Genomic DNA, 16,257 nt, shown 5'->3' on the forward strand with positions numbered 1-16,257 from the left:
ACAACACACTCCTACGATCTACCTATTAATCTTCTATCCTCATTCATGTCCTTCACAACAGGTTATGTACTCAATAAGTTGAACCTACGTCATGTCTTGTCTAATCACATATCTCAATACTTCTTTGACCTAGAGATCAGCTGAAATCCTTATAAAAATAAAAATAAAAAGAACATAAAATCCGAAAGAGGATCAAGATGAAGAAAGTGAAGATGAGTGAGTCAAAAACAAATCCACTATGGCAGGGTGCAAATCGCTTTTGGTAACGTGACTATTCCACCAGCCAAGAGCCTGAGGTGGACATCACGTGTCAAGGGAAAGAAACTGATGATATTTTTAAGGGCAATGTGCATGCCCGAAATAATGTTAGAATGAACTTTAAGATAACATTAACTTTTATGTAGTCATCTAAAAAGCAAGGAGAACAAAAAGAGGTGAACTTTCTTTTTTTAAAAAAAAAAATCAAATTTCACGTTGGAGAAACATTACTTCATTGCTAAGGTTAGGGAAGATTGGAAGTACAAGTATGATGGAGCAACATATTCTCCATTTTCCCCATCATTCTTCAGTTTCCTTACCCATACTCTACTCTGTTATCCCAGCCTTTTAAGCTGCTGTGTCTAATTTGCCTCAAGAACAACACCATGCAAACATAGAGCATAATAGAAATCGATATCACATAAACTAGGTACCATAAATCATACCAAAATAGAAATCTAAAACACACCATACGAGTATCAAGAAAACACTTACTATGCCTTCTAAAACTAGCAAGAGATTAGGGAGAATGAAGGATTGCACAGTCCAGGCAGTTGTATATATATATCTCAAGTGTCTTACCGAAGCATCAAGAGTTGAATCCACAAAATAAAGTCTTCATTTAACTATATACAGAAAGGACACTATAATCCATGTTCTGATGACTAATCAAGTCTTCACATGACCAGTTAGGAGGGTTAAACTGCCCAAAGTACTTCTAAGCAAAAGAAATACAAATATTAATTTAAAAACGTATCAACTAGCTCCAGGATCAAGGACGGGGAGCCGGCAATGTAGACTGATTGCCTTATCAGTTTGATGTGTGCCTGGGATGAAGAATTGAAATACGACTGTTAAGCAAGCACCCTGCTGAGCGATCCCATAGAAAGCACAATCTGGTTTGGCTGCATGACACTGAAGACTCTTGAAGAAATGTTTTACACTCACTTGCACTGTCATTGCATCTCCTCTCTGAAGGGCTATTCTTGTCCTTGACTGAGCACTCAAATTTTGATCATCTGTTGGACTTTGTGCTTGTTCTCCTATAACTGACAGCTTCCGGAACTCAGCACCAAGTGTGATTAGGCTAGTAGAAACTTGCAGATGGAGATCACCATACTTGCTAATAGAAACACTAAGGACGTCACCGACATTTTTCATTTTTTCCACAAAGTTCTGTAACTGGTGCATGTCTGGGACTTGTATAAGGGTCTGAGGCAAATCTTGGGCCATATCAAGGGCTGCTTGTAATTCAAGTACATCAGACCTTGACAACGGCTTAGAGATGGGCACATCTTGAATAACGGCAGACTTGTAACCTTTCGTCTCAAAAGTGAGAAAAGGCATTGGTTGTTGAGAATGAGGAGGGAGTTTTTTTACCAGCTTGATTTGGATGTGGTTAGGGGCGCTGTTTCCACCAGGAACTCCACTGTCACTGGCACTGAACTCAGTGTAAATACTAATGATGCTATGAAGGGCACGATGCAGAAGAGAGAGATCAATAGCAAAAGAAATCCGATCATCATTTTGGCTAGAGAGGCGATACTCATCAAAGAGTGCTTCTTTACGGAATTGAGCAATGCATTGTATGCCATCACCATTAAGGAGGTTATGAAGGAAGTATATGTGGTCTCTCGTAAGATAGAGGTGACAGATCTTTCCCATTTTTTCAAGGGCTGGCAGGAACCTCTTGTCCAAGAGGCTGACACCATTGTCCGTTAGAAACGCCTTGAACTTCATTTAGTTCAATAAACACTACAAGGAAATTCAGTACCACCCAGATTACTGCAAGACCAAGCAATCTCCTCCAGATTTATCAAAAGTAAAGCTCAAGTGCTCATCAAGCACTCGTTATTTTTACCAAAATATTAGAGGATTCAGAAAGAAAAAGAACTGCAGATGCAACTAGAGATGTTTTTAGCTTTTATGCTTACTACGTCTGAAGAATTACGAACTCAATTAGTCATAACATCACATAGTATACATGCAATAAAATCATTGAACAGCATATGAGGATAAAATTTAACCGGAATAAGAATTATAGAGTGCAGATCACATTCACTGTACCGGAAAAATCAACAAACTAGGAGCCTTAAAATTCAACTACCACCTCAGAAACGTCCATAGTAAGAACAAGTAGTCGCGAATACGAGCAAATAGATGAAACATGACGGAGGATTGAACAACGAGTAGGTTTCATTTCGAGAGAGAAGAGGGAGAAACTTACCAGATCGACGAGGAATTAGGCCAGTTAGGGTTCAGAGCTATTTCCCTCTTTTCCTTTTCACAAATGGCGGGAGAATTGAAGCAAGGCAAGTGAGAACCTACTTTATTACCATTTTTTTCCCGTCTAAAATAAGATGACCCCTAAATATATGCTTATCTGCCTTTAAAGACTCATAGCACAACAATAACATATTTAGTATAATTCTATCAATATATTTGAAAAGGATGAGATGTAGGTATACCATATATGTATTCTTATGGAGTAAGAAGTTGTTTCTATTCGACCCAACTCAAGAAAATCATTTTTCAGAATAGGTTTGAGAGAAATACAAGAGTTAAAAAATACTAAAGATTACCAAAGTAAGAAAAATACTAGTAGTAATAATAAAATTAAAGGATAAAATAATGCTAGCACAATAATAATAATAATAATAATAATAATATTGATAAAGGAACATATAGGTGCTCGGGACTCGAACCCTATCTACATTAGGAAGAAAGAAATGTTCCACTATTTACTAACCATATTTCCTAATCCTTCACCTCTATGCTCTCCTATTTGGGATTGTGATCTCGATAAACTAAAAATATGTCATGTCTTATTTAATCATCCTTTCTCAATTCTTCTTCGATCTAGCTCGACGTCTCCCTCAAACTCAAATATTTTTTTCCTTTTTTCTTCTGAATTTTGGATGAAAACAAAACACAGGTAAAGTATAGCAAGGTCACACAAGAAAATACTATACATGAGGCGATGCCTAAGAACAAATAGTATGTGTAGAGTTCCATTATACATATGCTATAGTAAGGCACAAAAATAATCAGTTCTTTCAACTTTTCAGGTCCAGAGCTAATGGGAGCATTACATTCACATATTTATGCACGGGAAGACGAGGGTTCCAGTAAATGAACCCGAAACTGTACGTATTATATCAACACATGTCCTTGTTCTATTATCATTATACACAAGAAGAGATTCAGGCACCCTTCAATCACAAGGACAGATAGTAGATATGCTAATTACAACAAATTTTTATTTGGTTTTTCTTCAATGTGGTGAACTCTGGACAGAGACTCTTCAAATGCATTTAGAGCTACTTTATAATGATCTAGGGAAATCACTCCTTCTTCCACAACTAGTAATGCACTTCTATACAACTGGCTATACCATTGAACCTGTTCAGTAGACTCGGTAGAACTGGATTCAACATCTGGTGCACATAACCTCTTGTAATCCTTTTTCCACCGTGATAAAATGTACTTTGAGGGGATCTCTTCCACACCATTGAAGTTCAGCACACACAATGCGTGCCTGCACAAATATCCATAGAAGTTGAAGCAGCTACAAATGCAACGAACTTCTGCTGCTGTTCTGTTGTACAGAACTTCATAGTCCCGTATCTCTCTCCTATTTCCCTCTTCCAAAACACGCTCTTTCACCAAAAATATTACCACCTGCCCATCAACATGTAACTGTGTTGTACTAAAACAAGAATACATCTCCTCGACCTCTAACTGAAATCTTTTAAAGATCTCTCTAGTGTACACTTTTGAAAGCTGCAACTCAAATGAACACCTTGTTTTGAGTTCAGGGTTTGAGCTTCTCGACTCCATATCTGCAAGAGCTTCTTCCTTGAACTTTTTCTGTAAAGCTAATTCATATTTGTCGAGAAACTCTTTTAGAGGAGTTTGCTTGTGCACATATTTATCGAAAAAAGCAGTCAATGTTTCATTCGATCTGGCAGTGGCCATTCCAGCAAAGAAAGTATCTTTCAAATAAACTGGAGCCCATTTAGCTCGGTCATTGTACAATGAACAAAGCCACTCATGATCACCCACTCCAAATCTTTGGATCATAACTCTCCATGCTGCTTCAAAATCAAATGGCTTTAGACCCTCATATATTGTTTTAAACAATGCCTTCCGAATAACATCATAGTTATGCAATCCTCCCAACTTTTCTGGAACTTTCCTCATGATGGGTGATAAAGCAAAACGATGAAGAGACCTCGGGAACACCTCATTTATTGCAGTCTCCAAAACCTTGCATCTTTCTGTAATAATTGTTTGAGGGAAACGTCCAAGTGAGCAGGTGAGCCAAGCTTTAAACACCCAAACATAAGAGGCCTTAGTCTCACCAGCAAGCAGGCCACAGCCCAGCAACATTGACTGACCATGGTGATTTGTTCCCACAAATGCCACAAGAGGGATCTCATATTTGTTGGACAAATATGAATTATCAATATAGATGACATCAACAAAGTAAGCATATGCCGCCCTTGACCTGGCATCAATCCAGAACACGTTCCTCAACTGCCCTTCATCATTCAGATCCATCAAGTAAAAGAAGTTTGGATTTGTCAATTGCATGCGGCAGAAATAATTATACATGGCTTGTGTGTCTCCTTTTCTTAAGTTAAGCTTATCGTGGAAATCGGATGAAGTTTGGCACCTCCTTGCACTAAAATTGGCATTCCTATTTGCACCTGCATCGATCACTAGTGCCCGGTATAACTTGATTGTTTGCACTTCAGCATTACAGTTTGAATCCAACTTCTTCTTGTTTCCAGCACCTGTTTTCTTGATAGACTTGTATGCTTTTGTACCTAACGAATGATTGTGTTCAAGAGTAACTTCAAGTACTCTCCATCTTTTGGAATCCACCATTCTCATCCTCATCATTGCAGGACAACCAGTTCTAGTTTCCTTGCGCAGCCGGTTTACATCTTTAATCCTCTTGAAGCCCTGGCTACTACAGCATAGTACTGCACCATACTTCTCCCTGCTATTTCTTTTGAACCAAGAATTTTTTACTCTAACACGAAAACCAACCTCCCTGGCATAACAATTATAGTAGTTGTAAGCATCATCATACGATTCAAACTCCATTCCTACTGCTGGGGCAACAAATTCCTTCTGCCCATCATCAGTAACACAATTTTGATCATCTAAACCATTTGCCTCTATTTGCCTACCATTTTGAACAAACAATTCATCCGACTCAATTTTCTCATTGTTCTCATCATCTGACTCTATTTCTTGAAATCTCCCACTGCCTTGCCCAGTAACATCTTGCTCACTGTCAACAGAAGCTTCTTCCATCTGAAATTGAGAAGTATAATTACAAACTAAACTTCTACTTAGAAAGCAAAACCACATAAGCTCGGACGAATTATCTGCTTGTAATAATAAATAACTTGGGATTTTGATTATGTACAACAACATAGCCCGTGAAATCCCACAAGTGGAGTCTGGGCAGCTAGAATATATGCATATGCAGACCTTACCACTTTAATAATTAGCTGATCAATCATCAAGTTTCCCAATTTACTAACTTAAACATAAATAGCTCATAAACAATGGCGGCTCAACCATAAAATAAGGACCTCCAAAGAAACAAAAAAAAACCCAAATTTAGTTACGGAAACATTACCGAAGATGCACAAAAAAGAAAAATCGAGCAAGAGTCGAGATTAAACGAAGAACCAAAAGCACTAAGCAGACAAAAGATGAAGGAGATACATACACATACATAAAAGAGAACCAGATCTGACGAAGACGATGTAAAATGTTGTTAATCACCGTATTAACACTCTTGAAAGAAACAAAATACTTACCAAAGTAGAATATAAAAAAAACTATGTTGCCCTTTCTACGACAATAGTTGTTTACGGAGTATATTATTTTGTAATGTTCAATAATACTAATTCATTTTAGAAAATTATAAATAATTTAACACTTATATTAATTCTTAATTTACCTTTATCATTATAGTCATTTATCTATTACATTTTCCAAAACTTATATTTATTATATTCAAATCGTGATATAGTAAAATTATCTTTCTATTTATACTTTTTTAAGAAGTGTGCAAAGTCGACTAATTTTGGATTGTTATTACCTCTTCCGTACATCTTTACTTGTTCATTATGCTAAAAATATTTTTTCAACAATAATTGTCCACTTTAAAAAATTAAGAGATAATTTACCCTTTTATATCTATTTTACCATTGGTATTAAATATTACTATACAATCTATATTTACCAAATCATTAAATTTAACATATTCAAAAGGTAATATGGTAAATTTATTGTTTCTTAAGGTATATGTCAAGTTAATAGGAGACAACTATTGTTGGATAATGGAAGTATTAATTTAAAATTTCTTAATAGTTTGTTGTTAATCTCTTACTAATTATTATGCACATATTTTTAAAATTTAATTATTGATGTAATTATAATTAAAAATAGAAGACAGTTAAACTTACAAATTCTTTTTATTTCTTAATTTGTTTGATTCACTTCAATTTGAATCAATCATGTTTTAATATTGACTTTGTAAGATTGTGTTCAATTCTTCGAGATGTTTTACTAAACATTTCAAGCTCAAACAAATTATATTATCAAACAATTAAGTTTTAAAAAAATATTATCTTAACTTTGAATGTCTTCTAAAGGTAACAATGTTTTTTGTAATTATAAGTATTACGAAATATTATCTTAACTTTATTTTATATATTTTTCTACAATTCTATTTACTTATTATTGTACAAAAGTAAATATCTCAATTAGTATTTCATCCTCCCATTTATTATATGTTAAGGAGAAACATAGGGGAGGTATCTCTTTTTAGGCCTTTCTTCTTATTTAATCAATTATTTTATTTTAAAGGTAATTACTTAATTTATTGTACACAAATATTTCATTAGTAAAGGAGCAATTACAACAAAAACTCTTCACATCTCTATTTACAAGGACTAAAAAATATCTATAATTCACATCTCTCTAATTTTCACTCTTAAAATTTTTAATATTTTTTCACCTTCTCTGATCCTACCAGTATACTGTGATTGTGTACTGATACTGCACTCGCTCTTATTTTTGTTGAGTACAGGGCATCTTCAAACGGCTACTAACAGACCTCGCTTAGGAGATCAGTGATCGTTCGAATTCAAGGGTGAGCCAACTCTTCCGGGCTTTCATGAGTTCTCCTTTCGTCTATGTCCACATTTCGGACTTAGACAGTTCTATTAGTTATTAGTACATTAGTTGGGGTTGTCTCCTTTCTTGTTTAGACTTGGTTCATTGTTAGATGTTTTGGTACATTGACTTTCAGGTTTTAGGTTATTTCTTCCGCATTGTTAGTTTATTATTGTTAGAGTTTATGGGAACTCTATTTATTTCTTTAGTATTTAACTTGCTTCCGTAACTTAAATGTCTTAGTTTTGATTTAGTTGCTTGGTTTGGGTTGTAGTAGTGGTTCTCTCACCGAAGAGTTAGTGTGGGTGTCAATCACAACGGTCTGGATCGTGACAAATATATTTGATTGGAGGGTAAAAAATGATCCATCAAATTTTTATGGACATTTTGATAAGCTTCCCATTAATAATATAATATATTCAGTGTTATATCATATATGCAACACACTTCATATCATTTTTCCCTAAATGTATTCAAGATTTGTCCAAACTAACAAGGACGAGATTAAATTATTAGATATGACACAGCTAAAAGGGAAAAATAATTTACTGCTAAAAATAAATAAAATAGATGATTACAAATAAGTTGAATAGAAATTTTACAAAAAGAAACTTATTGTTAGGTCTCACACTTTAATTATTGAGAGAGAAAAACGAAAAACATTGCATATTCAATATTACATTGGATAATGCTAAATGACCAGAAAATTTGGCCAGAATTTAACCAGAAAATTTTAAAAGTGTATAATATCTTTTTAATTTTAAAATAAAGTGACCTTTTTTCCATTTTTAATTAAAAAGTATGAAAGTTAAAAGGATAAAAATGTTCAAAAAGATAAAATAACATAAATAAAATACCATTCTGACCAAGTTTTCTGGCAAAAAGGATTTTTCCTATTCCATTCATATAGTATATACACCATATGACATAATTCCCATGTTTAGTGTAATTTTTCTTTGTTATACAGATTTCATCGGATCTGAATTCAATTTTGGGATAGAATGCGATGCCCCAACTGTAGAATGATTGAAGATGAAAATTTAATCTCATCTTCGATCACTCTACAATTGGGCATGTATTTTACCCCTAGCACTGAATCTAATCCAATCCAATTTGCTTAACAAAAAAAATCCACTTTCTCTTTGTAATGTGGTTGGACTAATGTGTGTATGTTCACTGGTAAGAAGGATCAATTCTACTAAATTAAATTACAAAATAAAAAATACTATTCTTATTTACTAAAAGAAAGTACTCATCAATTCACTTCAACAGACCTTTTTATTTATAGGCAAAAGTTTCAACCATTTTTTATTTTGGTCAACTTGAATTAAATTCTGAATTAATGGATGACAAATTCGGTTGAATTTTTTTAAGAAAAAAACTTGAATTAAATTAATTGCGACGCTAAGATTCAAATACCACTATTTCTGAAGGTTTTTTTCACCCCCTACGTTTAATTAATGTTTTCCTAAGGACAGTTCAGAAGTTTGCATCATACATCCCACAGTGAACCTTAGCCTAAACCGTCGGTGAAATATTACAGTCATGTCATCGTACTGTTTTAGTAACTATTCACGGGCGATTACAAACTTGTAGTCCGAACACAAAGCATAACTGTTGCCACTTCCTTTAAGTTGACAAAATCGCAAACCTGATACTTGGATGATAAGTTATTTCTGCTTCTTGGACGGCTTGTTCCTAGTCTGCCTTGGTTCAGCCATTTGCTTGGTGGTCATCTTCCCCTTTGATTGTGTTTTACTAGAAAGCTTTTGATCCTTGTCCTGTTCACTATCATCATCATCCCCACTAGCATCATTATCGTCGGTGTCATCCTCATCATCACTTTCCTCTAGTTTTCTTTTTGCAGCCGTATTTGTTCCTCTAGTTTTCTTCTTTTGATCACCACCTTTTCCCTTGGAGCTTTTGTTTTGTTTTGCTTTTCCAGATTTCTTTGGAGATTCATCACTATCATTTTCATCGTCACTGTTGCTTTCCTTTGACTTCTTGTTAGTAGAAGCTCTCTTAGTATTTGTCCCACGCTGCTTCACCTTTGACTTCCCCGCTGCTGTCTCTTCAATTTCTGGCTCTTCATCTTGACTATCACTATCGTTATGCTTGATTTTCTGAACTTTGACCTGTTGCCGTTTACCTGCCGCTTTTGCAGATTCAGCCCCCGTATTCTTTTGTAGCTCTGGAACAAAGGCTGATGTCTAGGATTAAAAATAAAATGTGTTATCTAGTTACACTTGAGACGGTTAACCAGAAAATAGCGTTACAGAGCCATACCCTGCCACCTGCCGTGATGAATTCTATTTTCTTCCCTGCAAAATACGCATTTTTCTGTCAATGTTCATCATGTAAAAAAACTAAAATTACAAGCATATAAAAAGCTGCAAAGTTTTTATCTAAAATGACAACAAAACACTGAGCACAAAGAAATCAGATCTATCACTTTTTTATTTTATGTTACAAGCATGCAAAACTACTTAATATATCGTCGGGCAGTTGCAAAACAAAGCAGAAAATATTACTTCACGACAATGTGGATATGATGAGCAAGGATGATGAGAATAACCAGAACCCAACCAGAAGTAGCTTAAAAGTGAAGAGCCAAACCATCAACAAAGGCTTTGCCAGGTTTCTTTTCCCGGGAATGGAAAATCCAATTAGTAGGATACTGACTACTATCTGCCCCAACTTCCACAGCTTTTTTGATGACCTGTTGCATACAATTCTGTGTCAAAATGAGGATGCATATGGAAAACTATCTCACCATTAACTTTTCCAGGCTTTTTGCCCCATCGGTAATGAAACAACCATTCAGAAGGGAAGCGGCTGCAATCAGCATCCACTTCAACTGCAAATTCTGTAACCTAGAAGTATCATCTCCAATAGCTAGCCATGAGGAAAGCAGTCTTATACAAATGATAAGTGATTGCAACAGCCAGTTCAAGAAAGATGACTACCTCGTTGATGCACTTCAGCAATGTTGCACAGTCCTCTTTGGATATGCTTGAAGCAGACTGCATAGGATGGATTCTTGCCTGTCAAAAGAAACTTCACAAAGTTAATCACAAATATTTCCAATGGGAGCTTTCTCTTATTTGGTCAACTTCACAAGAGAAAGCAAAAATTTGCTAGCAACACCAGTCTGTATCCAAACTGCTTACAGTGGAAATGAAGAGACAAATTTGTCCATTTATTAAAGAAAAATAGTAACTAGACTTTGAATGAGCAAATAACTAAATAAAATTTGTAATTGCCGTAAAACGTAAAGCTAAGAAACTCAAAATTCTTGTATTATGGCCAAGAGTTGAGCACATCACCTGATATAACACTTCATCTGCAATCCAGTTGCCAATTCCTGAAATAAAACTCTGCAGAAGCAACAGCAGGAAAAAGATTTATAATGCCTACTAGAAAATGGCTAAAACTCCTAATGAATTTAAGGGTGATATTTTATTTTATTTATTTGATGACAAGGGAAACCCGCAGCCGCTACCTTTGGGTGCGCACAGGGTAAAAACCCCGCTCCTATGCAATAGCTCGCAAACCACATAGGAGAGGTAACCCACACTAGGCAAGCCCGGTGCGACGAGCTCGACCCAGAAGACAAACCCCTCCCCTTGCCAATGCTTTCGCTGGCAAGGGGTTTCGAACTTGAGACCTCCAACATGGAAGTCCCAAGCCCAAACCACTGGGCCACCCCGAAGGGTAATTTAAGGGTGATATAGCTTTTCTCTTTCCTTGTAAAAATACTGTTTATTGAATTTTCTTATACTGCAAGGGAGTTTCAATTATATGCTACTAAGTCTAACTTTTACCACATGCTGGCCCCTAATGTTTAGCTGGATGACAATGTTTGTTCAGAGTAGGAAAGCAACAGATATATAGATATCTTTTCACGCATTAAAGCATTCACAGATAGATGTTACCACTCAGATATGCAGCATCTTTTAAGCAGTTGATGCGCAAAATTAACTTATAGTTGAAAATAAACACGAAAAGAAAGGAAAAACAAGAACAACGTAGAGAACTAATCAAACGGAGATTCTTTTTGAAATGGTAATGACTAATGATTGTAGAAATAAAACAGCACAAAGAGTGTGCTGAGTATACTGTACAAGTCAGCAAAAGCATAAGAAAGAGAAAACCAAAAGTAAGGCTCTCTTAAACTCTTAGAGGAATTCTAAGAATTCCAACAAAGTTTCTGCCTTATTAGCATACTCCAACTTACACCAACAATGAAACAACAGAAGACAATCAAACTTGCTTCACTGTACTGATTTGAAGTTTTGAAATAAGTAGAGATTGAGTGGTGGTCTTTTGTAGTAGACTAGTATTCCACTTCTAATACATCTGTTTAGATGGATATGCCTTCATCCTAAAATTTTGCATATCTTAATTACTATGTCATTAAAATATGTGGTTTAAAGAATTTCTTTGACCATTTCCCAAAAGTTCATATCCTTAGTCACAAATTGGTTTCTAACCTGGTCAAGTAGTAAAGCCTTAATGCCAATCTTCTTCTTACTCAAAGCTTTATAGAACTCGTCTACAGTCATCGGCTCCAACAGCGCATCAGGACCAAGCTCAGATATTGGAGGAACAGAAACCGGCTGCAACGACAAATTCATTGGGAGATAACATTCAAGATTTTTGTTCAAAGGGAAGTATCCATGGATTGGTGATAATATCATCTTACATCCTCCAATGAGCGAACCCTGGCAAACCGCCTCTTATCCGTAAATGAAAGCTCCAGACCATCATCCAACTACAAAAGTTTGAAAGGTGTTCACATACATCAGTAGCTACATTCATATAACAGTTTGACCTTTAAAAGAATGGCAAAGGAGACAAAGTAGCAAAATAAGTGAAGGCTTCAACCCCCTTTTCTGTAACCTACAGAAGTAGGACCCCCAAAATGCAAAAACATTTTTCATGGTCCATCTAGTCCTCTTTTCCAGTTAAATGAGGTGGATAACTTATACAACAAGGTGGTTGATTTAAATGCCACCAGTCCTAAGTGATGAGGGTAATTGACTAACAAGAAAACTACGTTAATTTTCTCATATGATAGTCGGTCATAGTACAATGAAGATTTTAATTGGGTTCACTCAGACTATGGTGTGTATGAATGATCTTTTATATTTCAAGAGGGGTAAAGAAGGTTAAAGAAGCCTCATACAGACAAAAAATGAGTCTAAATTTTGTGCATTGAGGAATTTCATGCATCGTTGTTTACAAAGGGTGCAAACATGCTTCTACATCCATATGCTGCATTCACTAATTCCATTTGAGCCACAAAATCACCTCCGACCATTATCCTTTTCAGGAATCTACTGTTAACTTTATAGTTATAAGGGAAAAAGGACGAATTTACCCCCGAACTTTGATAAATGGTACATCTATGCCCTCCGTTATACTTTACGTCAAATAAGCCCCTGCCGTCCAATTATCGGTACACACATGCCCCTCTCACTAACGGACCCCTCGTTCTGTACACGTGTCTTAATCCTAATCAACTACCCGTTTGACCATTCTTTGAACCCATAAACCCACAACCCGCCCCATAAACCCACCTCTTCTTTCTCTTAAACTGTCGAATGCACCACCACCGGAGGCAAATCTCCGTCCACCTTCCTCTTTCTTCCTTTTGGTCCACCGATCCGAATCGAAATCACTACCGTTTGGCCCAAAACTTCATCTCCTATCAAATCTTCGACCAGAAGAGGGTAAAAAAGCTTTATTCGCTGCCCAATTATCAGATTCATCAGCTTTAGACTGGGAATCGGAGAAAAAACCTCCCCTTTCACCTCTCTCCCCCTTCTTTCAAAACCATTACCAGCCGATGTTTTCTTAGCTGCACCCCAATCATCAGTCTCGTCGGCACGAAAAGGAGCAATTTCCCTATCGGTATCCCTTTGAAACCCTCCCTGCCTACGAGAATCCTCCGACGAACCCCTCCCCCTTGCCTGTCGTAACCGTACGATCTGAAACCACCTCCGAATCGAGACTAGTCAAGTTCCTCCGCAGTACACTCGCGAGGACCGGTGGGGAGCATCAAGACTTCCTCCGGTGTCAGGCCTTTGGTTGCTGCAGCGGCGACAGTTTGAGACTGCTTAGCAGTACTATAAGTGTTGAACTCCTGAAAGGATAAGGTTTGTGGCTTCTTCTTCTTCGTTTTGGTGGTGGCCGCAGCGGTCAAAGATGGAAAATCGGCAAGGCCGCCGGCACCGCCGCCATTGGAGTGATTTTCAACCTTCACTGACCCTTCACTGACTCTTCCTTTGGAATGTTTAATTAACTTAGATATTGTAGAGGGAATCGGGTGGGTTATTGGGTTTACGGGGCGGGTTGTAGGTTATTGGGTTTATGGGGCGGGTTGTGGGTTTATGGGTTAAAAGAATGGTCAAACGGGTAGTTGATTAGGATTAAGACACGTGTACAGAACGAGGGGTCCATTAATGAGAGGGGCATGTGTGTACCGATAATTGGACGGCAGGGGCTTATTTGGACGCAAAGTATAACGGAGGGCATAGACGTACCATTTATCAAAGTTCGGGGGTAAATTCGTCCTTTTTCCCTAGTTATAAATGTTATGTTACAATTTTTGCCGGCAATTAAAGAAAGAAGACACAACTGACACATTAACTTGTTATAAAGAGTAAACTTACCTCAAGGAAAACCTTTGAATACTTGGAAGGCCACTCATCATCATCTTTTACCGCAGACCTAGAACAATATTACACTTGTGATAAGTGCTGAAGATTGATTCATTCTTTTCTTTGAACAATATCACACATTAGATGAGAAAGCTAATTTGACATTGGCAATTCTTAAAGCAGTCCCTTAATCGAACCTTTTCGAGAACATTTTCTTTTTTGGGATAAGTAAATGAGAAACTTTCCATAATTTGGGTAGACACTTGTGGCCCTTAACCATTTATTGTTCATCAGTTCGCAAAACGAATAGCTTAACATACTTGACCAGAACAACAAGACATTATAGCTCACCGTTTATATTTTGTAACTGCAACTCCCTTGATATATATAGCACCCGCCATTCCTGACCATAGTTGTATAAAATATCAGAGATCAACTTAATTACACTAGGCAACAGAAATGCCATAATTTCCAATCTGGTAGCTTGACAGTTTATTCTGTTGTTAAAACCTAGAAAATGCTAAGGAAAGGCAGAGTGAAAATATGCAAGACAAAACTATGAGAACTTCATCAATAACTTAATGCTAAAAGATATTTGTGCCTGAGAGCAATTTGATTTGGACGAAAACACATAGCACACAACTAGGAGAACTTCATCAATATCAAGGATAACTAAGTATAACATATCCAGAACTAGGGTTACTCAGCTCCAAACTTACATGTTTAGTGTGGGCAGCTATTCCATACATGCAATTGTGTAAATACATTCATTTTTAAAACACTTTTATCCAGAAGAGTTCGTTATTAATGGAACTTTTCTAACATTGGAAACAAAATTAGTCAATTTTCAGATGCAGTAAAATTTTAACAAAAGAAAAGTAGCCTCACCGAACTGGAAAGTAGGAAAAGGAGGGGAATCGAGCTCAATCCACATGTTTTTCCCTTTGCGATTTGCAGCTACGATAGTTTTTCCCTCAAGAGATGCCTTGAAATCCACAGGAGACACGCCGTCGATGACCTTGGGATCGTCGGCGATGATAGCTTTCACAATTTTCTTGCCAATGCAGTTGTCCTCGATGGCTCTTCGAGCTGCCTCTACCTCTGGAAGCTCTGGCATTTTCGAGCTTAGCTGAGTTTCTGAGGAAACTGATGGAGTTTCGCGCGCTTTGTCTCCCAAGGGTTTTGTCACGCAGGGGAGTAGGGTGGAACTTGGAAATGATTTTACAAAAGTTTTGATTGAAATTTTAATTATTATTTTTTCAAAATAAAACATCGCCTATTATAAAATTTAAATAAGTATTTGGCCATTAAGTTTAAATATTTTCATTTTATTTATAAAATTATGTTTTATTAAAATTACATATGAGAGGAAGAAATTGGGGAAATAAGAAGAAAAAACTACCTAATTAGACATATTTCACTACCATATATACTAGACTAAATTTTAAGTTTAGCAAACATAAAAATCATATTTGTATGTTATAGCTATAGTTTGTATAATTGCATTTGTATAAATCATTGGCAGTCTCTCATTTGTATAAGTCGTTGGCAACCTCTCATTTGTATAAATCGCTGGCAGTCTCTCATTTGTATAAATTGCTGGCAGCCTCTCATTTGTATAAATCGTTGGCAGCCTCTCAATTCAATTGTATATATGTAACTACTATGTATATGTATCAATGATTGTGTTTGTGTATCTGCATAAAATTTGAATTTGTATACAATTAAATCGAAATAAAATATTTATATATCAAATCTCTCTCTCTCGATCGATTTATACAAATACAAATTATACATAATATGTATAATTTGTATTTGTATAAAGCGAGAAAGCCGAAAGAGAACTGGTAGGGGAATATCTATATTTGTATAATTATAGGTGTATAGGACCAAAATATATGTATTTGTATTTGTATGTATACAGTTTTCTCTCGCTTTATACAAACATAATTAAACACAATTTATACATTTGTATTTGTTAAAGTGACAGAGGCGAGGGAGAGTGGCGAGCGAGATTTGTTGGGGAAAGAGGCGAATGACAACTGTTTTCTACGGATTGCAATTAAATGAAACTGTGGTTATAACATTTAATTTGAATTAATAGTTTGTTATTTTATACAATTTCCCT

The 16,257-nt window shown here is 36.1% G+C and overlaps 3 protein-coding genes across 9 annotated transcripts; all 3 read right to left on the reverse strand.

Annotated features, from left to right (window-relative positions):
* Positions 1-832: 832 nt before the first annotated feature.
* LOC125858250 (uncharacterized) lies at positions 833-2,594 on the reverse strand. Its single transcript, XM_049537968.1, has 2 exons — positions 2,486-2,594; positions 833-2,013 (listed from the first exon to the last, which is right to left on the reverse strand). The coding sequence occupies exon 2, from the start codon at positions 1,996-1,998 to the stop codon at positions 1,015-1,017; it is 984 nt and encodes a 327-aa protein (XP_049393925.1). The 5' UTR covers positions 1,999-2,013; positions 2,486-2,594; the 3' UTR covers positions 833-1,014.
* A 699-nt stretch (positions 2,595-3,293) lies between these two features.
* On the reverse strand, positions 3,294-6,058 carry LOC125858241 (protein FAR1-RELATED SEQUENCE 6). Of its 4 annotated transcripts, none has more exons than XM_049537956.1 (2): positions 5,918-5,997; positions 3,294-5,586 (listed from the first exon to the last, which is right to left on the reverse strand). In XM_049537956.1, exon 2 carries the CDS (start codon positions 5,584-5,586, stop codon positions 3,505-3,507), a length of 2,082 nt encoding a protein of 693 aa, XP_049393913.1. In that variant the 5' UTR covers positions 5,918-5,997; the 3' UTR covers positions 3,294-3,504. The 4 variants fall into 4 exon arrangements, with proteins under 4 accessions (XP_049393913.1, XP_049393911.1, XP_049393910.1 ...); XM_049537954.1 differs by lacking the exon at positions 5,918-5,997 and adding an exon at positions 6,011-6,058 and having other exon boundaries at positions 3,295-5,586; XM_049537953.1 differs by lacking the exon at positions 5,918-5,997 and adding an exon at positions 5,772-5,813 and having other exon boundaries at positions 3,295-5,586.
* A 2,836-nt stretch (positions 6,059-8,894) lies between these two features.
* Positions 8,895-15,343, reverse strand: LOC125858248 (formamidopyrimidine-DNA glycosylase). Of its 4 annotated transcripts, none has more exons than XM_049537963.1 (10): positions 15,018-15,343; positions 14,481-14,532; positions 14,142-14,199; positions 12,170-12,238; positions 11,958-12,083; positions 10,791-10,841; positions 10,431-10,508; positions 10,238-10,337; positions 9,751-9,785; positions 8,895-9,674 (listed from the first exon to the last, which is right to left on the reverse strand). In XM_049537963.1, the coding sequence occupies exons 1-10, from the start codon at positions 15,244-15,246 to the stop codon at positions 9,135-9,137; spliced, it is 1,338 nt and encodes a 445-aa protein (XP_049393920.1). In that variant the 5' UTR covers positions 15,247-15,343; the 3' UTR covers positions 8,895-9,134. The 4 variants fall into 4 exon arrangements, 3 of the variants coding, with proteins under 3 accessions (XP_049393920.1, XP_049393919.1, XP_049393921.1); XM_049537962.1 differs by lacking the exon at positions 10,238-10,337 and adding an exon at positions 10,081-10,183 and having other exon boundaries at positions 8,896-9,674; XR_007445724.1 differs by lacking the exon at positions 10,238-10,337 and adding an exon at positions 10,040-10,183 and having other exon boundaries at positions 9,498-9,674.
* Positions 15,344-16,257: the final 914 nt, after the last annotated feature.

Source organism: Solanum stenotomum, chromosome 3 (genome assembly GCF_019186545.1).
Source record: "Solanum stenotomum isolate F172 chromosome 3, ASM1918654v1, whole genome shotgun sequence".
Classification (NCBI taxonomy): Eukaryota; Viridiplantae; Streptophyta; class Magnoliopsida; order Solanales; family Solanaceae; genus Solanum; species Solanum stenotomum.